Source organism: Anser anser (assembly GCF_964211835.1).
Source record: "Anser anser genome assembly, chromosome: 5".
Taxonomy (NCBI): domain Eukaryota; kingdom Metazoa; phylum Chordata; class Aves; order Anseriformes; family Anatidae; genus Anser; species Anser anser.
Window position 1 is genome coordinate 41,567,215 of NC_139725.1, and position 25,591 is coordinate 41,592,805.

Consider the following 25,591-nt stretch of genomic DNA (forward strand, 5'->3'; position numbering starts at 1 on the left):
TGGAAAGAATCTGATTTTTTGAAGCTCAGAACCCCTAGTAAAAACTTCTTCTCCAGTTATATAACCTTCAACTTACCTGAACCTCTTTTTAGTTTGTTCTTAGAGAAATTCTTTAAGGCTTCTTCATCGTAAATTATTTTCATGTTTTTAGCCAAATAACATGCTTTCTAAGGCTTTCAAATGACTTCAAAACACAGTAAAGAAATGTTTTAAACAATGTAAGTCTGTCTGGTTTCTCTATTCTGTTCTTTATGTACTATGATGTTGTATGTAATCGTAAATGATGACAAGATCAAGGAACTCCAGTTCCTCAATGATCTAATTATGCAAGTGCATATTTCCAAAAATGCTTAAATATTTCATTGGTTGAAATAGAAGAACGGAAATGACAGAGCTTTTATTATATTGGGAATCTGACAATTTTGCCTGTTTTTTCAAGTTGTCCTGCATCTCTTTCTAGACCTTTTTCTTTGAGTTTTCCATCGTTTGTAACTTAACTATTTTAGACGGAAGCTTTTATTCACAGTAGACATTTCCTTTCTACTGCGTGAAGATAACTTTTTTGGTCAGTTTCAGCTGAGAAAAAGTTTGAGGTATTTTCCAAAGTAGCTTAGATTAAAGATAAATTATATTGTTTTTCCCAAAGTAAACAAAAATATTGCAGTAGTTTGATTGGGAAGAAAGCATTTGTTAGTGAACTTCATGAGTTTTGCGTGGGCCCACATATCAAGTCTTTCAAGGTCCCTCTGGAATGCATCCCTTTCCTCCAACATGTCAACCATGCCACTCAGCTTGGAGTCATTCACAGTCTTGTTGAGGGTGCAGTCAGTCCCACTGTCCATGTCGCTAACAAAGACGTTAAATGGTACCAGTCCCAATACAGACTCCTGAGGGACACCACTCATCACTGGTCTCCACCTTCTCGCTTACAAGTATTAAACTACTATTTGTAGTAAACGAAGACACTATGTACTGGATCTAGCTGCTAGATTTAAAAAGAAACATAACTTGACGAGAGACAATATATTTATTGAGTTGTAGGCAAAAGTATGTCGATGTTCACACCTGTGCAACATCTTACGATTGTGCAAGCACATTTTAGGGAACAGTTATGATCTTACATAAAGAGGACAGCTTAAAGGACAGCTTTCTCTTCAGATACTCATTTTTAAAAACTGGTGGCTCAGTTAATTCTCTTAAAGAACAAAACTGATCTGGATTTGTTGCTTTATTTCTTTGCTCTATTTAGTTTGTAAAATTTCAGGTGTCATGATTCTTGTCAGCTCAAGTGTATGCTCTTGAATTTGAGTGGGTAGATAATTTGGGGTACATACAATGCACTGGATGTTTTGTTTTATGACAGCAGACGAGGTGCGTTTGTGCTCTCATGCTGCTCAGAATGTTCTGACATAAGTAGTTGGTGCAGCTGTATTTCTCTGAGAGGCCTGTGGGCCTCATTCACTACCAGGTCTTGAAAGGATGGCACATTTCTGTCAGGCCTCAACATGTTTAGTACTCATGATGGTTCTTGATCAGGCTCCAATATCCACACTATTTTGTAGTCTTTATGCTTTACATTTTTAATACGTTTGTTGTCAGGAAAAAGGGGGCTATTTGAAGGGACTTTGAGAAATGTGAGTTGGCTGGATAAACTGAGACTTCCTTTGCTTCCGTTTGGTTTGTTGCTTCAGTTCCTTCTCTAAGTTCCTGCTCTATCTTCCTTTGTTCTGTGAAGTCAGCTCAACAATTAAATTGGGATGCTTTGGACAGGAGAAAAGTCATTTCTGTTTAATGTTATTACTTGTACTAGTGGTTTATTATTATGCCGCTAAATAACCCCTTCTCATTTTTACACATGCATAATATTCTGTGACTTCATTTTTGCTTTTATGGTAAAATCTAGGCTAGTAACTTATTTATATGGTAAAAGAAATAATTCTTGTGCCTTTCTGCTTTTTCTCTGGTCTGCTGTCCTGCACTGTCAAGCAGAAAGCAATGCAGAATTTAGTGTATTGTAGGAATACTAGTTTTGATGACTTTAATTACAGTCGTTGGCATAATAAAATAGGTAGGAAGGCACCTCTGAATATCACCCAGTTCACACCTCTGCTAGACCAGGCCGTTTCCGAAGTTAGGTCAGCTTGCTATATCCAGATGAGTTTTGCCTATCTTTAGCAACAGGAGATTCTGCAGCCTCTGAGCAACTTGTTTCAGTGTTTGACCTTCCTCACTGTGAAAAAATCCTTTACCTTCCTTGTAAGTCATGTGCTACAGACCTCTCATCGTCTTTCTGGCTCTTCTTGACTTCCTTCAGGATATTTCTGGGAGCCTCATACTGGACACAGCACTTAAAGCATCATCGCAGAAGTGCTAAATAGAAAGGATTTATCTACTGGTGGTGATTTTGTCAGCAGAGTGTAATGGGCAGGTAGCCGTCATCACCATGATGACATAGTCCTAATTCTACTAAATATTCTTTATTCCAAATAGGACAGAAGCTGCTTTAAAACATCTATGTCTTTATCTGTGCAGGCTATGGAAATCACAATCTGGTTGTAAACTATTTAGATATGGAGATCTAGTGCCCTGGACAGTAAGACCAGTGATTTATTTACAACAAAGTTGAAGGATGGTTCAATGAATTGACTATTCTGCACTTGACCAAAGCATATCACAGTTTCGTGATTAAAGTGAAAAAAATGTTAATGGACATGTCACAGAAGAAAGCTACCTCACAGAACACACACGCAGATGAGAAAAGATGGACGAAAAGTAGATACAGACTTTGACAAGATCCTGTGTGGTTTTCTTTACATTTCAAAGAGATGGCATAGAGGAAGAAGGAAAAGGCATGTATTGTCAGAGGAAAGACAAAACTAAGAAAAAAAGAAAAGAAATGGAAGACAAAGGGCAGCTAAAAACTGGGATGGAAGAGGACAGAGCAGACTGATGATTGCTTAATAACTAAAATACAAAGATTATTTCATTTTTTAATGGAGGAGAGAGAATATAACAGAGGGGAGAAAAGGTATGGGGATATTGGCAATCAGTGATTTAATATGCACATAAAACACTTCCTTGTATGTGTAAAAAGAAAAATGAGCCTTGAAGACACTGACCTAATACCAGAAATTAGTCAGGGAGGAAAAATAAAGAAAGATAGAAGTGCATGTCCTTTATCCAATTAAATTTATTTCAGGAACAGGTACAATCTACTCTAAACCAGTTAAAAACTGCGACAAAAGATGTATTCTGTCTTGCCTTTGTCAAAAGCACAACACAGAATGAGTGCTCTGTGTTTCAGTGTATGTCATCTTTAAAAGCATCAGATGCAAATTATTCATAGAGAATGAGAAGTTTCTGCAGCAGAATAAAAAAATATCTGAGCCCTGGTTCTCCATGTTTTTCTGATGTATACAGGTTGCTCAGAACTTAATGCAGGTGTCTCATCTCTTTTGGGGCCAAGAATTGCTACGGGAGAAAAGCTAGGGATTATTATATTATTCTGCCCTCTGGGAAAATGTTTTTATCAAGCTTCCAGCTAATGCACTTAACTTCTATAAGTCAAAATCTGGAAGTTTTTGTGGCAGTGCTGGAGTTTTACATGTGAAGTACTACTCATGCTGCATTCATCCATGTGGAGGGCTAATACACTTGCATAGCTTTTATATTCCCTTTAAAATGAAACAGAATATTTTGCATTAAATATTTCTATTTTAAAGCAAATAAGAGTAATAAAATACAATACAATAACTCCATAATCAAATTTCAAAGTATATTTCATTTCATGACTTTCAAATATCTAAGAGATTGATTTTTATTTCACACCTGACAAATATTTACAGTGACTATTTCAGTTATTCTTTGATTAATATTTTTCTAACTTCCCCAAACTATTTTTAACTTATTTTGAGTTGCATTATGTTTCTGATTTTCCATAAAGTTGTGTATGGTAGTGAGGAAATGCAAATCTTTTGTGGTGGAATGTATCACTGCTTCAAAATTTGGCAGGCACCTGAGATAAAGAAAACAGCCTGTTCCCTTGGGAAATGCACCTAGAAGGTAATTTTGTTTCTAATATAGTATACCCTCCTAAATTAAGTTCTTTTGCTTAGGTTGGCCTGGGGCAAAACATTTCAGGATATTTTAGGAGATCCTGGTGATCTAATTAAGCTTACAAAAATAACACTAACATTGATTCTTTATTTCCCTATCCATGAAGTGTATGATGTTACCTCTCCTTTAGAGCTCCATCCCCACTCTGTCATTGGCAACTGCTGACTGCACCATTGGGCAGGACAAAGAGTGGCTTGGTGCCATTCCCAAGGGTGCTGGGAGCTAGTGTCTAGTTCTGCCAGAGGCTGAGCAGGTAGAGAAGCCCCCCTTTGTGGCAAATGCTTCCAAGACCTAAGGACTTTTCATTAAGAAGAGGTGAATTCCAGCAACACCAGCAGACATTTGCTTCTTGTTGCAGCTGTGAAGGTTGTGCATGATTCAGTAGCTCAAGACCTGTAAAGGCGCAAAAAAAGAAGAGGGGTTTACAGCCATCAGGGCTTCATACAGAGGGGTTTCAGCAGCCTTTTGGTTTCCAGGGAGAGAAGTCAGGAACTGAGCTCCGGGAACTGAGAAGTTGAACTTCCTCATCTCCTGCCCAAAGAGGGAGTATGCTGGGAGCTACCGCAGACTGGCAGGAATCAAAATGCCTTGGGTCAACATCACTGGTCCGATGGTTGAAAGTTTCTGATGTTGTGTGGGTGCTTGCTTGTGTTTGTGTAATCTATATGCTGCAGAAGCTCCTGATTATTTTTTTTTTGGTTTTTCTCTGAAAGTGAAATACGTCCACAGCTGCAATAAAAGCTACCCAGAACTGCAAAAGTGCTGTATGCTTCATACCTTTGTAGATTTATGTTGTTTTTATATACCTCTTGTTTTTATTTAATTCCTTTTAAGTGTTTGTGGTGGTAAGTAATTTGAACCAGTATCGGAATGCCTTCCTCTTAAATAACTCATTATTTTGTTCATTTTTTTTCCCCTTCTAAGATCCCCTTCAAAATACAAAGTACCGAAAGGCAAAATATTTTGATGACCATCTTCTCAGTAAGAAGTAGTAATTTTAGCACTAATGTATTTTTAAAAAAATAATAATAATGAAGGCAGTGCCTGTCATAGATGTGAATAATTCAAACATATAAACATGGAAACAAGTTGGGAGTTTGCAACTGTGACTGCTTGACTCTTGTTGGACAATATTAAGATTTCCTTTGTTTTGATGTTCTTTAGGAAAAGGCTGGTTTTGCTGAAGTATATCCCAGTTAAATGCTGTTTTTTTCACTGGGCACCCATGCTAAATGAGAATGTTCATGTATTTCATACATATGCTTATGTAATTAAGCATCTAGTATTTTTTTCTCTCTGGGAAGTACTTCTGCAAATCAGCAGTCCGTATATGAAGAGTTAAGATGATATCATCTGTTGTTTAAGGTAAGGCTAAGGACAGACATTATTACTATTTTATAATAGATTCTTAATCCTTTGTTCTGTGAAGTGTTGATGTTTTCATTAGACTTAAAATATGTTGCATGTTTACAGAAAGCCTGAAATCTCAGTATGTGGACCTATCAATTTTAATTATTTGACTCATTAGAACATCTAATTTTTTTGCTTAAGGTGCGCGAATGTACCATTGAATCTGTTTTTTAATTTTTTTTCACTTTAATGTCTGAATCCAAATTCATAAAGAGTTGGAAAAATGAGATGTCTGAGCTATAGGATTCACAGGGATTTTATATGAAGCCTATTTAATCAGGATAACACTGTTATTAATATTCATAAAGTCAGCTGGAACACAAATGACAGACTATGGAGCCTAAAATTTTTTACTTGTGAATTTATTAAAAGCAGCTTAAAAAATTAATGGAATTTAAGTAAAGTTGACGAAAATGAAAATCTTATGTTAGCAGAAAAAAATCTTTATTAGAACTTTCTCTAAGACCATCTTGCATTGATATCTTTGACAGATTTCATTGGCACTTAAAGAAGAAAGATGCATGAATGGTCATTTAAAAGGATTTAAACACATTGGCACATTAATTTTTACATGAATAATAAGTAGTTTCCAAAAGCAATTAACTTACAGTGTACAAGATTTGAATAGAAAAATAGGACTGTGACATCAAAGGGCAAAGCAAATGTGCTGTACATTTTAAACTTTTAATAATATGACTTCTTAAAGTAATTTATTTCATTTCCACAGTAAGTACAGTCACAGTGACGATATTTGTGTTCAACTTTGGTTTGTTTTGAAATACACAGAGATCAGGAACAAAGACATATCTTGATGCCAAAGTGCTCTTGGTAAAGAACAATTTCATGCTCTAACAATGATACGTCCTTTTGAATAAAGCTTTTTTTACAGTCAATTTATGCGTGTGGAAAATAGTCAGATACTGGCCCCAGCATATGATTCTTTCATGTGCTGCTGTGTGCTGCACTGGGAAGCATCTGTTATTTCTGTAGAAGGCAAAATAGGTAGATCTGGGATTTCTTTAATTAGTGGGAAGATATTGGTTAATTTATATTCATATATGTAAGTGGTTTTGTACTTAAATATTTAGAGTGAATTTTACTTGACTATTGCTTATTATGTTCATCAGATAAAGACTATTTTTCCCCCCTCAGTTTCTTTGCTTAATGTATACATAGTAGTCTTAACAAACACAGATTAAATAAATAGATAGTGAATAAGGAAGTCAGTATTTAAAATTAATTCCAGATTTCGGGTTACAGTTTCATCTTGTATTTTCAGTTTTGTTTAAGTCTACCAATATACTTTATTTTAATCTCCATCTTTATTTTGATTGTTAGATAGATTGATTATTAGCAGATTGTATTGAAATTAAATTAAAGAAAAGCCTTGAAATAATTGTATTTGATTTTTTTGATGATTCCTCCTGAGAAAACCTTCATGGTTGTGTCCAGCTGCCGATAGGTGTTGACTTGAAATTTAACACTGAACAATAGTTTGATAAGTTTAGATTTCAAAGATACCTTACCTTTGAAATACCCACTGTAAAGCTATATCTTGAATGATACATAAATGTTGTACATAAGTTAGATACCCACTGCAGTGTTCTTGTATGTGTTCAGAACAACCAGTGTACTTAGTGTATGGAATATTTGGTCTTCTATTAACTAGCATTTTCTTTCTAATAATGGGGAAAGTATACTGAGAACCCTAGGGAGCTCCCCAAAGGTCTGTGTTTCACTTCGATCAAAAAGGTCGCCTTAATCTGATATCAAAAGTATGTTTATTTTCTGTAAGTTTAAAACAGAAAATACCTGTTAATTAACAGAACATATTTCCCCTACGAAGACAGTCTGTGAAATGAGTCTCTTGACTTCTTTCTCCAATTATCCATTTGATATGCTCTATTATTTCCAGGAGAGGGCAGCATTTTCCTACATGAGGTGCTTGAAAGAACATGCCCTGCTTAGGCTGTCAATGTTTCTTGTAATTACTCCCAGTATATTTGTTGCTTGCTTATGAATTAACTTGCATTTATGGAACTAAATCATTCCAATCATTTAATTACACCTGAGGAGCTGAACTATAATTGCTTGCTTCCAACTAGGATCTGATATGGCTTGAGCAGTATTAATTTGGTGTTTACTTTTCTGAGTGCTAAAAGCATTAAAATGATTGTGCAATGGGATTACATTTTACTAATTGCTGGCATTCATTAGCTGGGTAAATGGCGAGGAAGAATGACTGTATATTGTGGAGGGATAAAATTATGGTTTTAAATAGTATATTACTAGGCACATTAAGGCCCTAAGACATGTTTTAAAATACTCCAGAGGTTATTAAATACCGTATTTTCTTCATGTCTTGCTATATGAATATCTTATTAAAATACTGCGATTATTATGAACCTTTTTGTGCAATATGTAGGGAAATGGCTTCATTGACAGAAACCTATTTCTTGATATTAATAACCTTCTATATTTTCAGCTAATCCAAAAGTAAATGAGGAACTTAGGAAAAGATTGCCAACTCCAAATCAACACAGTTACACAGAATTGAAAAAGAAGCGTACAGCTTCATTTAAGGGACTTCTGTAAGGAACTCGGTGTTCTGCGATATGGCGTGAAGTGTGTTTTTTTTTTTTGTTAAGACCTAAGCACATCAAATCAACATTTCCTTATCATGCCCGTTTATAGTTAACAACAAATACAAGCTAGATATGCATTTCTTGAATAAATGCTAGTCTTGAATCTTAAGTATTTGCAGAAGTAGTATATTTTTTATAATCTGAGATATAAAAAAGAAAATATCTGCCTCTGGTGTCATATAAGAAAAAAAAAATTGTCTCCTACTTTATTAATTAAAAATATATGTCCTGGTGTATTGCACTTGAATTTTAAAATGTTTATGTAATGTTTTTTGGTTTTGATTTAACTTCTACGTTTATCAACACATTGACAACACTTTGGGTATTTTCATGATCTGGTTATTGCATCTTCAAGGCATGTGCTGTATCTTTTTAATAAGTGTAGAAAAATTTTTGCAGGGAAGAAATACAAAATAAGCATAATGATATAGTAAAAGTTGAAAAATTGTTCTTTGTATAATACATTTTAAAGGAGATGCCTTTGTAAGTAATAAAATTTCTGGTAAGCTTACTATATTAGCAAGATTACTACTTTCTTTAAATTTTTAACCTATAACAATATATATTTTAACATTAAAAATGTTACATAGTAAAACTAACATTTTACTGTAAGGCTTATGTTTGTGTTTGAGGGTTGTCTTTTGAAGATCCTCAGTTACATAAAGTGTTGCAACCATGTAATTAACTGTATAGTCTGAAGCAATATGTATGCAAATAGTAGGATGTGTTAAATTATTTAGTTGTTTAGAAAAACATTCAAGTACAGAGTTGGCATGGTCAAGGGCCACTTCACCTGTATTTAGGCAGGAAATTCAAGCAGGTGAAAGAATGTTTTAAAGTGAAGCAGATACTACCATCTGTAATAATTACCAAAGTGAGCAGTCTCATTCCCTCAAGAGTGAACTATTCGGTGTGGTTTATGCTGTGCTCAGTAGCATGTACTTCCAAGATCAGACTCTAGAACAAGAAGACAAACTAATAAACTTCGCCATGAAGGCATTGCATGCTGTAGAAAGCTGAACTAAACCGTAATGTAAACTAGATGTGTGAAGAAAATATCTTTTATTGAGAAATACAATTTAACACTCTTTGTTAGAGTATACAGACTTTATTGTGCTATTATAAATATTTTTAAATCATTTGTCTTTTAAATTTTCTGTCAAATGAAAGCAAAGTATAAGTGTGTTGTAATGTATTGTTTCAAGTTTATTTATCTAGAGTTTGCTTTATTTTAGCTCTGAAATGTTGGAGGAAAAACTGGAGTCAGTGCCAGATCAAACAAGTTCAGAAGAACAAATGGAGAACTCGTCAAAAGGTAAGGACTTTTAAGATATTACTAAGGAACCTCAGGTGTTGTACCAGTGCTAGGCAGTGACTGGAATGTATTTGTTCTTGCCGATATATAGCTGACTTTGGAAGAAAAGAAAAGGAAAAAAAAAACACTGCCTCTAAAAATTATTTGGGTTAACAGGAGAGCAGCTACAAACATGATTCCTTCTAGACTTCTATATATGTGCAGGCAAAGTAAGGAATGTAACACATCAGCTTTATTTTCTGGGTTATTGAAGCTGGTTTTGTACAATCCTAACAAGTTTTATTTAAGTTCTCAGCCTGTATATTGCACTTACCCTATTTAAAATGTTGGAGAGTAAACGACAAATCTGAAGTCTCTCTTAAAGTAACTTTCTTTGCTATTCATACCTGGCCGAAGTATGATTAAGTCATCTACTAATATTAGCAATTTCTCACTATTACCTCAACCAAATGTAGTCAGTAAGGTAGTCTGTGAGGTTGAGAGGGCCTTGGTTAATGTGGAAGGAAGGGTATTCATCCTTTCCATGGTTCATGGAGTTTTAATCTTGATGAGGATGGAAGGTTCTTTCTATAGTTGGATGACCACATTGCTGTTCTAAGATACGTTTTTATATGCTTCATGGGAGAAACTTTAGAAAAAGTTTAATTTGAGAGCATGTTACGTGACTGACTTACTGAGAAAAGTGTTGGGAAGTGGCCTGTGTCTACATAACAATTCATAGGTTGAAGAAAACACAGACACAGGAAGGAGACCTTCAGTACATCATAGAAGGGTGGATTTTTTCAGGAAGTGGCTATATGTAGGTTGAAAGAAAAAAATGGAATAGTTGTGTCAACATCTAAGATGCCTCTTATATGGGAGCCTGATTTGATTTTGTTTATTTCTTTTGGGGAATTTTATCCTGTGTATTCTTTCTAAAACCATAATAAATGTCAAGTTTCTCATGAAGAGAGAAGGAATACTCCATCTTGGAGATAATGCATTTCTTAGTAATGTAAAGGAATTCCTATCTATATTATTGTGTATAACAAACTACTTGTAGACCCCTTTTAATTCATGACATTTTGAGCTATTACTGACCTAAGTTAAAAATGTTTTTTAATCAAATACACTGAAAACAAAAATAGTTATGGTGTAATAACTTACTGGAGAACTGTATTCGGACAATTTATATTTCAAATGTGTTATGGCTTAATCAGATTTAGTATTCTTAGACCTTTAGGGGTCAGCATACCCAAAGAATGGTTCAAAAGGTTAACTTTTCCAAAGTAGGCTGAAAGTGAATGCCATGAACTGATTCTCTGTGAAATATTTTCTGTCCAATTGCAAGAAATGATGTTTTTTTGCAGCTATCAGATACTTTAAAAATCGGGTAGCTACTGAGTTTCATGTGTTTTATTCTTCTGATGCAGTAAGTTAATATTTTGTGCTATTTAGAAAGCTATCTCTTCCAAGCTACCATTTAATGTATTTGTCAATCTAATGCAAGTTGTTGTATGAACACAGAAAACCTTAAAAGAAAATGTGATATACTCTGTTTTTGTGTGTGTCAGTCATTAGTAAGTCACATAATTTCTTTACACTTGTACTCTTAGGACATTTAAAAAAAAAAAAGGATTATGAAGTAAATAAATCTTGTCATACTGGTTTGGATAAGGATTTTTTTTGTGAACTTTTATTTGAGTGTTAACAAGTTATTTTTTTCTTGTCATAAAGATGGCATTTCAATAAAATAACAGCAACAAAATATTCATTATGTACCCTTGGTTCTATTACATTTTCTCATTGAACTACTATATCAAAGTAATTTTAATCTTCTGTTTAAGTGTCTAAAGTTGAATTGTGTGTCCTTCTGTGTTCCACTTTCTTTATCTGTGATATCTTTCCTTTTTGCAGTGGGTACAGTACCATATCTAGCTGTTCTTACCTTGTAACTTGGAAGTTAAAAAAGGTCTTTTCAGAAAAACATAGTAATGACTTATTCAGTTTTTTTAATAACATAATGAAATCTTAGAGATTATTTTATTTTGTGAAAAATAAGTACTCTAAAGCATGTCTGAGATTAAGTTAAGCTGACTAGTTGAAAATTCAGTCAAGCAATCAGAATTAAGAAAAAAAAGAAGGTACTGAAAAGTAGTAGGTTTATGATGGCTGTGTGGGATAGTATGTTATCTGTTAATAGAAGCTATAAAATAAAATGCTTGAAAGAAAGTCAGTATTTAAGAAAAATATATCTGAAGTGTTTGAAAGTTGAGAATTTATTTTTAATGTTCTGGATTGTTTGGAATGTGCTTGCATGGATTGAGTACATCTGTCTGTCTCTGGTCTGGTATATTAGAAAGGGGTAAGTGCAAGGCTTATTATTTTGGGTTTGTATCTAATTTAAATGTACTGTTTATCTCCATAGGATCCAGTTTTTAATAGGGTAGTGACTTTTCTCATTTCTCTCTAAGAATACTTGAGGGAATGTATCACGAGTGTTGGCAGCAGGCCAGTGGAGGCTATAATTTCCAGATGAAAAATGTTCAGAATACAAGCTAGAAAGCGTAGGACCATAGTCCATTATATAAATAAACACATATTAGCAAATAGGTGCATAGCCTTACATTTTGCAGTGCACTGCACCTGGATGGTGTTGTTACTTTTACAGGGTTTACATGCATGACAAAACCTGCACAATCATTAATACTGTGAAAACATAAGAGGGAACCTGAAATAGGGTGCTTTCTGTGTTTACACATATATTCAGGACTTGATACATCAATTTTACAAAAAGGCTAGCAGGACAGCAAAGTGGTGAGTGTGCAAATACTGAAGGTAAATTTGTGTCTCATTTGGCTCATACCATGTACTGGGTTTGAATGGGTGCAGGTATACTTGTTCTGTATTACATTGTCTTTCACTGTTGTAATCTTTTGCCTTGGTCATATTTCTGAGTGACCGTGATTTTTAAGGACAGGGTAGAAATTAGGAGGAGTCTTTCAGTATAAAATACTGTTTGTTTTGTTTTGACAACAATGTTATAATTTTGCTGACTCCAGAAAGGAAAACATTGCATAATTATTATTTACATCTCATAAAATGAGATAATTGATTGTTTTTAAAGGGACAGTGGTTTGCTTCCTTTCAAAGATAATTGTTATATTTTATTCCAATGCTTGAAAACTATATATATTATTTTAAATCACTACTTAAAGTACATACTGTAACATGTGTCAATGAACCAGTTCCACCTGTAAGAATTTGATGTCAGCTTTTATATGATAAATACAGATACTTTCACCGTAGCTTCTTGTCCTGCAAAACAATGTTTTTGTGGCTTATAAAAATGCTTTAAAATTGCATGCCAGCAAACTTCAGTTCAAAGGAGATTCTTGAAAGAGACACAGTAGTGTAGACTGGAACAGGATCGCAGAATCAGCTTGTGCAGGGAAGTTTGAAAACTAAGTGTTTTATCTGGTGGTGAGCTGTTGTTTTCTAGTCCTGCTCAACTGAGGAAAAATAGAGGAGGAGGAGAACAAGTATGTAAACCTAATGAACAAGTTAAGTGTATATGTAGCTGCTCAGACACAAGTGTATGCAATAAGCTTATGCATAGACAATAGTCTTCATTGCATTGTGTGCTTGTGTATGCATTTGTCTTGCGTGAGTGAATGGTGCTTGCTGTTTTGATTTGTGTCTTCCATGTATGCTTTGCTTTCAGCATCAAACATACTCTGTGTAGCTGCCCATTTCCAAGTGGCAAGGGTGGTAACAGGTTTCTCTGTCCAGTATTGGATGCAAAGGAGAGGTCAAGAGGATGATCTTGCATGAGTCATACATAGGAATATTAATCACATTGGCTCATTAATAAACATTCATGTTGAACAACAGTAAGAATGAAAGATGAAGAAAACACCTTGCTGTGGAAGGGGAGTAGTGTGCCATGACTCAGGAGCTAACAACAATTGAAAAATCATCAAATGCTATCTGATCTTTCCTGTAAATATAATCATCCTGTCATTTGTATAAATTCTCATGTCTCCTTTTTGCACCCCCTTCCATTTCTTATACATTTTGAATGGTTAACTACAATGCATTTGTGGCCCGTCTGCATGGAGAAACATTCCTCATGAGAAGCACAATTAAGTCTCAGGTATCTGCCTGACTCATTAGGGTGCTGTGATTTTGTGAGACCCTTTACAATACACCGAAAATGTGTAGCACCTGATCTATGCTGAGTCCTGCAAGCACTAAAGACGGGGAGAGTACATACTGAATCATTTAGGTCTTTAAAGTTTGAGTGCAGCTAAATTCAGAATGTCTTGAAACGTGCTCCAGGAAGGAGCAGTGCTTATTCCCACAGTGATTGTTATGTGGTGCTCCAGAAGGACCTTCAGAAGACCTAGCAAAAGTATAGAAATTTGGTTATTTTCTTATGTATAAACCTTTGGCGCTTGTATTTTAACAACAGCTAGAATGAAGCTTAAATTCAGAGTTAAGACGTAGCAAAGGATTTCATTAAAAAAAAGCATGCTCTGGTTCTCCAGGGAATGCACTGGAGACTCTCATCTGAGAGTTCACCTACATCTTTAGTAGAGCTTTTACTTGGAGTAAAGGGTATGTGGGTGAGGTGTCTTCCTGATACTTTATGCAGAGTGACCTTTCTCGTAAGTCGGACACCTGAAATTACAGTATTTTTTTCTTAACTAATCCTAAAGCTGTAGTTTTCTGGGATTTTGTTTAGAACACTAAATTCAGCAAAGCCTTAGTTGTTTGTTTGTGGTAGGGGAGGTTGAGTACATTTGGATAAGAGAATTTTCACTATAATTAATGGTCATCAGGAAACATGACCCTGCCTAGATAAAAGGGAGTTCTGGATCATTAAGATTTAGATAATGGAAGGGGTTATATGTGAAAAGCAATTGTCTGGGATCACAATAGCAATAGAAAAATGGGATAGAAAGGTTTACTTTGTTTTTAGCTGTTTTAGGAAACATAAACACAGCATGCTTAGTAAAAACTCTAGCAGACACTATGTTTGGAAATTATGTAATAACTCCATATAGGCTGTAATGATATCCTGAAACCCTGTATTTAAACTAACCTGAATTACAATGAGAGATAAACAGAATATTTACCCATCCCTTATGAGCTGCTGCTGATATGTAAATTTATTCTTCTACTTTGCACAAATATACTTTTGAGCTACTGCTTAAACACTTCAAGGTCCTTAGCCAAACAGTTTTAATGATGCCTCCAATATTATGAAAGTGTGACATTTGATGAATGCCTTGTATAGTTGTGATATCGGGGAAAGTGTAAACAAAAAACGCACATCAAGTCATCGTGCAACACCTAGATAATTTATAATTTTACTGTTTATATCCATCTTGACATTTTTTATCTGCCAAAGGCAGGTTTCATTTGGAATCTTAATCTGAGATTTATTTGGTGGATCTGGAAATCATAGCTAGAGTTCCCACAGGAAATGGTCCATCTACCAACAGATTAAATGGCAGTCCTGCAGTTGTTAAGGGAGCTCTGCATTTAACACACATGCATACTCATTCAGTCAGCACTGTGGAGAAAAATTAAAGTAGTAACCCAGGTTTAGGAACAATGTAGCTAAAAAGTCCCATATTTGCTGAATGACAAAGGGTTATATAGCAGCATTTCATTTTATTATTCGTGCTTGAATTTCTTGTTTGCTTTGTTGAGTCTGCTGACGAATACTAATAAATGCCTGCAACAATCCAGACGAGAGATGCCTGGCAACAAAGCTATGCGGTGGACCTCCCTGATCTTCTCCAGTTCACAACCTGACCTTTTGAAAAATTGGCTGGGCTAAGCTGCAGAATTTGGGTGTAATGGTTATTGTTAACTCCAGCTTTAGGATTTATTAATTTGTGTGATCAAGACTTACCTATACTTCAAAGTTTCAAAAGACCAAACACAATCATCCATCCATTAGAACTAACATTGTGTTTCAGTGAATCCCACTTAGTATCTGCCTAGAGATTCTGCTATTTTGATGCATTCAGAATATAAAAATGCTTTTTCAAGTGTGAGACCAATCCAGTGAAAATCTGGTGTCTTCTCAGAGACTAATATTTTAAAATAACAATATGTTAATGAGTTGCAAACGGAGAGTGGAATGCCAAAGGAAATGTGTGATATTTACACATTAATAAATGCATCACGATTAACTGCAGTAACTACCCAAATAATGATTGGTCACATATTTTAAGGACTTAAAAGCATTTTTCTATTTTAAATATTCACCAGTTTGTACACAATTGCTTTTTAGATGCAAAATAGGAGAGCAAAAGACTTGGTAAGAGACAGATGAGGGAAACATCATTACTAAAATAATCAGAATCCTCGGAGAATTGTAAAAATTGCCTTTGCCAGAATAACTCCAACTGTTCTTAATCTCCCTCTCAATTTATTTCTTTATGAGGGGTGTTGCCAGGGTTCCACACAAGCACAGGTGAATAAAGAAGCATTCAAAGTAACACAGATGTACCCCCGCTTAAATTGCTAACACAGAATGAATTCACTGTTCTCTTTAGATTCCTTTAAGGAATTAAAAAAGGAACCATTAAGCTTCTGAGTTTTGTCTGTATTTTAGTTGACAAAAAGGTATTTTCAGGCCTTTTTTGTGTGTGTGTGTACGCGTCATTAGGGCAAGCTAAGACAAAATATAACGTAGGTTATTTTTACTTCATTTGCAGAGACCTTTTTCAATAAAGTTCCAGTAAAAATACATTGGGTTTCTTGACTGTGATTTTGGACTTCGTAAATGTTTAACTGTAGCCAATGATCGAGCATTTGAATTGCATTGTTTTGTTAATCTGACTGACTTCTAAAACAGTTTTAATTGTTCAAAAGTTTTCTGTATTAAAACCATACTCAATGTAAAAAAAATAAATTTCTTCTGACTACTATTGGAATTACAAGAAGTTTGTGTATACTGTACACTGCACATCTGTCTTCTAATGTAGAAATACTACAGTCTGTCATGTGAATGAAGATCATTGTCATAAAGGAGTGCGGAAGGATACCAACCTAGCTATTTTAAATTCCTCTTAATCTTTTGGTTATATAAACACTACTTTATCATTCATAAGTAAAAGTGATTTTTTTTTTTCTTGGAGTCCATTTGAAATTAATTGCATTTTGTAGTATTCAGGCTGCCTTAAGCCCCTCTGACAGAGGAGAAAAAGAATTCCAGGTCTTTGAGGAGGAGAAAGGAACAAGAAGGGCTGCCAGTGAGGTAGCATGTCCTCCAAGATCCAGCATGGAATGATGCCTTGGGCTTCCACAGCTTTATTTCTACCATGGCTTGTTCAATGACCTTAGTCCATTACTTCATTAATCACTGTGTGCATCAATCTTGCTCACTTTAAAATTACTATCATGGTGCTTAAATATCCTTTGCAAAATACCGTGAGAGTGTCCAGAAAATGTTGTTTTCAACATTTATTTTGATGAGTTTGTCATTTGTTTTGTAAAGTAAGAGCACATATTCTGTCTCACTAACAGTTGCCTCATCCTTTTCACTTGAGCCATGGTGCTCTCTGCATAGCCAAGAGTTATGATTGTTGGGGCACTGAGTGTACAATGCATCTATATGGTGATTTCCTCTTCATAAGTGCCAAGCCCTTGGCACTTTTCATATGTGACATTTTGGCTAGGCAGAGCACTGAAAAATAAAAAATATTAGCTTCGTATTACAGAACTATTTGGATTTCAGTCTTCATGTGTTATTAGGTTCCTGTGACTGTATTTCTGTCTTGCAACACAAGTGAGACACTTTGAATCTTACTGAATAATCACCTTATAATTTGCCCAGTTTTCTTTAAACACTAGGAAAAGTGTGTCATAAAAGGATAACTGCTTGCTGTTAGTTGCAAGTTATTGGTTCTCAGTAGACTACACTGCATTGAAGGGGGCTAAGTGACTGCTAACATAAGTAAATCTGTAGTAAAACCAAAGGTGAGTAAAGCTGCACTTTTGTTTCTTTTGGAGAAAACACATCTAGACCTTGTACTTTTTGTACTGAGCTCTTGTAATTGTTTTCCAGAAACAAGAATTACTTTCTTCTTGAAAATAAGTACAGCATCTTTCCATGGGATTAACTCTGAAAATTTGCTTGCAGATTGTGGAAAAGTTAAAATATTGAGCAAAAAGTTAAAAATAATAGAATACTCTTTGAGATATGCATGTAAATCACGTATGTTGTGTCTGTGTCAATTTCAATAGGAATGAAAGACGAAGCTCTGAAAATGCATAAATCCTAGACCAACTCCTATCTTTCCACTTATGCCAAGGAGCAGGATTAGATTTCTTCCACCAGCTTCATTTTCTTTCTTTGCATATTTATGCATATAAAATCCTTTAATTTTGTGTTTCCCACTCCTTTTCAGGTTTTATGCCTTTTAGTCATTCAGTATGGGGTGAACTGTTGAGTCATCTGAGCTTTTCACAGACACTGTGTTTGGTAGAAGTTGCAGTAGTTATACAGCCAAGTGAATGGATGTTTGTCTTTGGCAGAAAGGCTGAGTTGTCATTTTCAGTTCATGAAGGAATATTCAGCCATAGTACTAATTTAATTGTCATAGCTTGAAAAGTTGGTAGTTACCAGGTTCAAATTTTCAGTTCGACGTTAATGTAGAATTTATATTTATTTATATGTATTTTTATCTAAGAATTCAAGTCAAATGGCATTAGATATTATGAATTTAAGACAATTCCATAAACCATTTTTCACATGAAGCAATTAGAGATTGGTTTTTGTTAATGCAGCAACTGTCTAGTGCTGTCTGAACAGCTTGTTAAAACATTCACAAGTATGTGTGCATTGTCATACATGCATCCAACAAAAATCACCTTTTCAGAAATTTGTGATATTATTAATGCACAAAATCTCTAGATAACTGGAAGGTTAACAAAGAAGATCATCTAGTCTAGCAAAAATAAAAAGAAGGTGAAGCTCTTGAGTAGAGATCTGACACACTTGAATTATTGCAGGAGGTTGAGGTAGATGCTTGGTTTGTAGGTAGGTAGGGGTAAGAAGTATTTTTAAACTTTACTGTGTCCTTGCTTTCCAGGGGGAATAGGTTATTTTGGTATAGGGTTGGGGTGGCTCTTTACTTTGATTGTTTTCATTGGTAAATTACTATTCTCTTTTGGTACCTGAAATTCAGTTTTTGTTACTGTATAAAAGCAAAAACAAAACAACAACAAAACAGATCAAAGCTGCATTGTGGTTTATACTGGGAAGAAAAACTACAGGTTAACAATTAATTAGTTTGTTAACCACTGAATTTTAGGGGAGGTTAGTCACTGAGGTTGTAGTCAGTTCCTCAAATGCAGCACCATGGTTTCTTCTGCATTTTTTCAAATGTTTTTAATCTGACAGTATCATGTAGGAAGAGTAAGCTACCTTATTTGCAGTCAGCTTTGCTTTTTCTCCCAAAATGTGTATGGCTCATTCTCCTCCTTCCTGGTTGTACTCGTTTTCCTATTCTGCCTCTTACTCCCATCCCTCTAGGGGTTCATTCATTCAGTCATTTGGGTAGACAAGAACATGCTTTGTCTGTGCTACAGACCAGCTTAAAACAAATACTTGGAAGCTAGAGGTAGCAAGTGAAGCTGACTTGGAGCACCCACAAGGGCTTCCAGTGTCCCCATAATCAATTACAGGCAGATTTGTAGCCAACCATGTATTTTGCACTACTGTGTGCATGTTCAGTTCTTGTTGTTGTTCCTGATTTTTCCTTTATTGTTATTTCTCAGAGATCCCCCCTGCAAACCTCTGAGCTGACCACAGCATTTTGGTTGGTGGGATGTTAAAGAGTGCAGACAGGGGAAAGGAAGTGCCCACCCAGCTTCTGCTGAATGATGGGACTGCTGAATGTGGTGCGTGGTGCACAAGGGAGGCTACTGCTTTCTTAGCCTTGCGGGTGAATCTCTGCCTTCTGTGCACTTACATCTTCAATGCTTCTTTCCATATTATCAGTTTCCATACTACAGGATCCCCTAATGTTCTACTTTCACCTCTCTTAGTGCCAATCCCCCTTTTCTGAGGAAAAAGCTCTGAGAAACAGTGGCTGCCTTCAAATTGTGTTAGGTTTAATGTTTTTATTTGGCTTTTTTAACCACTCCCAGCTTAGCAGCATTGAATTCTGTCCTAGCTTTACTATTTCAAGCCATGACAGCATTATCTTCCCCCTACTTCCATCACAATCAATTCCCAGCTTTAATTCTAGTGTCTTTATATTCCTTCTTCCTAACATTTGCCTTTCTTTCCCTCAATGTGAATGAGGTATTCATTTGAGATAAATACATAAAACAGAAGATCAGCTTCTCCCTATAGTGAAATATTAATCTGGGCTTCTGAAGTTGTTCAATTCTGTATGGAAAATAAGTTGTTTAGTACACTCAAGAACCAAAATCAATGGTGGTGATACCACTTAATGAAAACTACACCGTTTTTTCCAAAGCTTGCAAGGCTATTGTATGCTTTCTCTGATGTTCCTTGTGCAGCCTGATTATTGCAAATGCTACTAACTCCCCGGTGTGTCTCTGCAGCATTGGTAATTAGTGCACAATACGATTTGCAGGAGGCATGAAGAAAAGCACTGAAGTGCATTGCTACTTGGTTTAAAAGGAAGACAAGAATCTATCGTATCAAGGTCTAAATTACATGTGGTGGGGAACAGTGCGCTGTAGATCATGGAGAAGTGTTTTTAAAAATAAAAGAATTACTATGCCCATTGATCTGACTGTTCACAACATCTTCCCCAAAGCATTCTCCTGACAGATTTAGCATGTTGACAAAATTAAAAAAATAATAATTAATAAAAGAATTGCAGCTCTATTAAACAAGCAAAAAACCCTCTAACCTTAATGCCCTTGGGCAGGGTGCTTTTAATTCAGAGGGGATGAGGCTGCTGTCCTCCTCTCTTTTACAAAGCCAGCAGGGGGAAAAACAGAGCTTCTGTGTTTCATCTAATGTTTCCAGGAATGCCACTTACAGGCTTGCTGTAATACTTCTTCTCAGTCTTACCTATGTCCCTGAGGGAATTGATTTGGATGAAGAGGTGTGCAGCAAATGTAAGTTGCTTAAAGAAGCAGCATTAGCAGTAATAAATGCCAAAACAGGTATAGTCCCATGATAAATTCTTCTTTTATTTTCAGCTGGTTTCCTTTATCTTTATAGGCCTAGGGATTTAACCAGGAGTTCACATCATCATGCGGACCAGTGGAAGAAGCCTCATGTTCACAGGTCCTCATGGGGGACTGCAATGATGCTGATAATCTGCTGGAAGGCCAATCATAGCAGGACACAAGTGATTGAGGGGGGTTTCTGAAGTCCTTTGATGACAACTGTCAGATGCAAATGATTGAGGAGCCAACAAAGAGAGGTGTTCTGCTGAACCTCATACTTAGAAACAAGGAAGAACGGGCTGTGGGTGTCGAAGCGGGAGGCAGCTTTGGCTGCAGTTGCTATTAAATGGCAATTCTATATATGAAGAGGAGAGAGCAAGGCAAAAAGCAGGACCTCAGCCGTGGGCTTCATGAGAGTAGATCATCCTCTGAGATCTGCTTGGAAGAATCACATAGGATACAGTCTTAGAGAGAAGAGGGATCTAAGAGAGATGGTTGGTATTTAAGGATCACCTACTCCAAGCTCAAAAATGCTCTATCCTGGCAAGCAGAAAATCAAACAAAGGTGGTCAGACACCTGTATGGGTAAGCAAAGAGCTCCTGCCTAAACTCAGACATAATAAAAAAGCATACAAAATGTGGAAGCAGGGGCAGGTGGCCCAAGAAGAATATAGAGATGCTGTCTGATTGTGCAGGTATGGGATTTGGAAAGCCAAAGCCCACCTAGAGTTGAACCTTACAATGGACATGAGGAGAAGCAAGAAAGGATTCTACAGGTATCTAACGAACGAAAGGATGAGGGGGGAAAATGTTGGCCCACTGCTTAAATGCAGTAGGGACTGTGGTGACAAAGGACATAGAAAATGGCCACGTTACTCAATGTCGTCTTCACCTCAGTCTTTACTGGTAAGATCTACCTTCAGGAGTCACACCCCCTTGAGACCAGGGGAAAGTCAGGAGTAAGGAAGACTTAAGCCTTGGCTGAGGAAAATCAGGTTAAGTAACACTAAGTCCGTGGGGCCTTACTGGATGCACCCATAAGTGCTGACGACACTGGCTAATGTCATTCTGAGGCCACTGTCAATTGTCTTTGAAGGATCTTGGTGACTGGGAGAGGTGTCTAGGGATGAGGAAAGCAAATGTCACTCATGTCTCCAAAAAGGGTAAGAAGGTTGATGCTGGGAACAACAGACCAGTTGGCGACACCTCAGTCCCCGTGAAGGTGATGGAACAAACTAATCCTGGAAGCCATTTCCAGGCACATGAAGGACAAGGTGGCAACTGGGAGTAGTGAAAATGAATTTACTTAGGTGAACTCATGCTTAATCAACTTGGTAACCTTCTAGAATGAGGTGACTTAGCCTCTGAGGAGAGAGCAGTGGCTATTTTTCCTTTTGAGGCCAAGAGAGCTGAGACTGAGCTTGCAGAAGGGAAGTCTCGGGGCAGGGGGGATGAGGGATCTTATCAGTATATGTAAATACTTGATGAAAGAGAATGAAGAAGTGGCCAGATTCTTCTTGGTAATGCCCATTAACATGACAAGAGGAAACAAGTACAAATAAAAACGGATGGAATTTCCATCTGAATACAAGGGAAGAGGTTTTGGTTTTATTTTTACTATAAAGGTGATCAAACGCTGAAACAGATTGCCCAGAGAGGTTGTGGAGTCTCCCTACTTGGAGGTCTTCAAAAGCCACCTGGAGATAGTTTTGGGCAATCTGCTCTGGGTGGCCCTGCTGGAGCAGGGGGCGTTGGACCAGGTGATCTCCAGTAGTCCCTCCAACTGCAATGATTCTGTGGACTCTTTTTAAAGTCCTGGCACTAAAAGTAGCAAATTAGAAAAACACAAAATGTGAAAAGAGAAAAAAATACTTAGTTAATTACTCTTATGTTAACAGTGTAAATGTGGTACACAACATCATCTAATGTTTTTAGCATTACGGAGCAAGAAGTTTTTTCTTCAACTCTTCCATGTGCTGTTGGTGAAAGGAGAGTAATGCCTAAACTAGGAGCAATTTCATGGCAGTACAGTCGCTGTTTGTTGCAACAGATATGTTGTGCTTGAATTCCTCAAGGGAATGTAACATACTTTACCCAAGGCACTTCAAATGTATGTGGCTTATGGAAAATGTTGATGGCCAAAGGAGAAGGGGAGGAAAAGTTGTTAAGGCAAGTGAAGCATTGTGCTTCCCCTTCAGCACGTGAGAGAATAATTTGCAACATTTTTTATATGTATATGTATATATGTATGTATATGTATATATGCACACACAGATGACTGTGTCTTAAACAGGAGAAGCGGACAGGATGATTTATTTGACTGGCAGTTCTTTATAATATAGATCAAATGGGAAACACATCTCAACCAGGTGTATGCCTCCCTATAAAAGGCTTTGCAAGTATTAAAATTCAAACTAGGTTGATTTTCAGATAGTAATAACTAGAGAGGATTCAGAAGTTAGCCGTGTATGTTGCTATTCCCAAGCTGGGGAAGGTTCTTAGAGTATAAACAACGATTTTTTAATGCTTGTTCTTTTAGAGATCATCCATGCTATATGCTGCAAGGAGGATCAAGAGGTTAAATCCGGTTTTAAAATGTAGCAGGTCTTTAAAGGAATCTCTGCTCACAAACCTGCAGGATTTTGAGCCAGTGAACATTTGCTCAGAATCCAGGTGGCTATGTTCAATTTCTGCATTAGCTGTGAAAGGAACGTGTTTCAATCACAGTACTGGAAGCACAATACTGGATGCAGTGTTAGGTTATACTTATTAATGAATGTTTTATCAAGTTATGGTTCCCTCATGTTTATTACTACTCAGAAACAAAGATTCTGCTGCATTGTTGACTGTTCTTCTAGTATGAAATCCAGTGGTTATAGTTTAGAGAGTATATATGGTGAGGGTAGACTCAAGAGGACTTATACTGAGGTAGATAAAGAGAATATAGATCAGCCATGAGCACAAGAACATTTCCACAAGATAGTAATGCACAGCTTTGCATACAAACTTTTTAAACCAACTTCACTCAAGCCACAAGAAGCCATCTCTTTGTGCCTGTGCCATTGTTTGTGCCATTCTTTCTTTCAGGAAGTCAACAGATTTTACAGACATGCTTCTGTGCTTTTCTTTTTTATGCAGCATGACACCTTGATGCTGATTAATGTGTATTTTCAGGCTATTTGTAGAAGATTGCTAGTGCATAGATAGTTCTTACTATTTCTGAGGAGGCAGTAATAAGTTGGATCAAAGAACATATAACGTATAATTTATCCGAAATGTTTGGAAATGCTAACTTTGTTAAATAAGCAAAAGCTCCACTGTGTGTTCTCAACCTGTGAAAAATATGTGCACTTTTTTTTTTTCAATTTTCAGCTTTTTTAGGCTTCTTCCTTGTCATTTTTAATATAGTTCTCTAATTAAAAGTTACTTGTTCTCGCTTTATGAAAGAATATTCTTGTCATGTAGATCCTTCTTCCATTTAAATACCTTGATATCAGAAACGTGTCCTAAGTATATCTACTGGCCAGGCTTAGGAGAACTACCTATCACACTCAACATTATAATCAGATCATTCTTCCATTTGACACAATTTGTGCTTTGCATTCTCCAAGTTCTTTAGTTGTACGAGCCTCTAGCTCATCCTTTCCAGGAATGAACAATGGGACTTTTTTGTTGCTAATTACAGCTTGCTAATACTCTTTTTGTAACCAAACGGGATTTGAAAATGACCTCAGAGCAAGTGAGACTCCAGTTCACAAGCTGAAAATGTACCTGTTTAGAGCAGAAATTCATCACATCTATCCAGGGTAGAAATGATTTTTACAAAAGATAGGTAGATGATTTGCAAGGGTCAGTGTTACATTAAATAGTCATTGAAGGGGAAGAGTGTTTCGGAAATGATGAAGAATTTTTCAGGTTTGCACGAGAAAAATCCAGTAAATAGATCTTAACTCCTATATCAGTGCTTGAAGGAGTACAGCACACGTTCCTTAGTGGAATGAGGAAGCTGTGAATGGGAAACTAAAGTTCTTTCTCCCTTCTGCTAAATTTGTACTTTTTGTTTTCCAAATGAAAAAATATGTTCACTTCTATTTCCAATTAGAAAGACGCATCTTGGAACAGAAAAGAGAAGACTTCTGTGCAGAATTTCAACTTCATCAGAATTCCTCAAAAAAACCAGAATTTTTCATCCAGGCAGAAGCGGAAGCATTGAAACTTTCAGATTTGGTAATAACCAGTCAAAGAAAAGGACCCCCAAATATGTATGGTGATTGTAATTCCAGTCCTGGAGAATTAAGGTAAAAACAAATCCCTAAATATATTTTTCTATATTCATAATATAGATAATGTATCTATGATTTTTGGATAAAAATAGGGAAGTTTAATTCCTAGCTAAGAATCAGTATGTCTTCTTTTTACTTAGACTAGGAAATCCCAATTTGTATAAACATGGTGTACTAATGGATAGCTGATATAACTGTGGTTGACCAGAAGTGCAGCATTTCACCAGTGTCTTCTCCAGCACTGATGCAAAATGTGATCATGACAATGGCTTATGAGGCACACCATAGATATTTCAATTAACTGTGATCACTTCAGAGAATTTTAAAAATGCATATTGAACAGAATTAGAAAAGGTGATCTAAAATCTAGACCATAAGTCCAGTGTACCCAAAGTATGATGAGTAAGTTGGTGGTATAAGCTAGGAAGCAGGAATAAATCAGGCTGAAATCCAGGTGAAGTTGAAAGAGCAAAGATGTGGAGCTGTATTGAATACTTCGTAGAGAGTCTGTGGCAGGAATCTGGGGAAGGGCAAATATGGTTGACGAGTGTAATACAAAGTCTGAAGATTTTATTCTGTCATTGACTTCTGTACTGAGCTGTGGCCCTGTATAGCAATCTTAAGAAACATAAACACTCATGTGATATGTGATGTAATATATGCAG

At 36.1% G+C, this 25,591-nt stretch overlaps 1 protein-coding gene across 20 annotated transcripts in view; it reads left to right on the plus strand.

Annotated features, from left to right (window-relative positions):
- The window catches only part of MIPOL1 (mirror-image polydactyly 1), a 192,850-nt gene that overhangs the window by 22,913 nt on the left and 144,346 nt on the right, over positions 1 to 25,591 (plus strand). For 12 of the 20 annotated variants that reach the window (XM_083837762.1, XM_083837763.1, XM_083837771.1 and 9 more), the window contains 2 exons: positions 9,407 to 9,486; positions 24,746 to 24,941. In XM_083837762.1, the coding sequence (XP_083693888.1) occupies positions 9,414 to 9,486; positions 24,746 to 24,941 (269 nt within the window). In that variant the 5' untranslated portion in view covers positions 9,407 to 9,413. Of the gene's footprint in view, positions 1 to 5,280; positions 5,482 to 9,406; positions 9,487 to 24,745; positions 24,942 to 25,591 lie in introns of all 20 variants that reach the window. The other 8 variants (XM_083837773.1, XM_083837774.1, XM_083837775.1 and 5 more) reach the window with 1 other exon arrangement.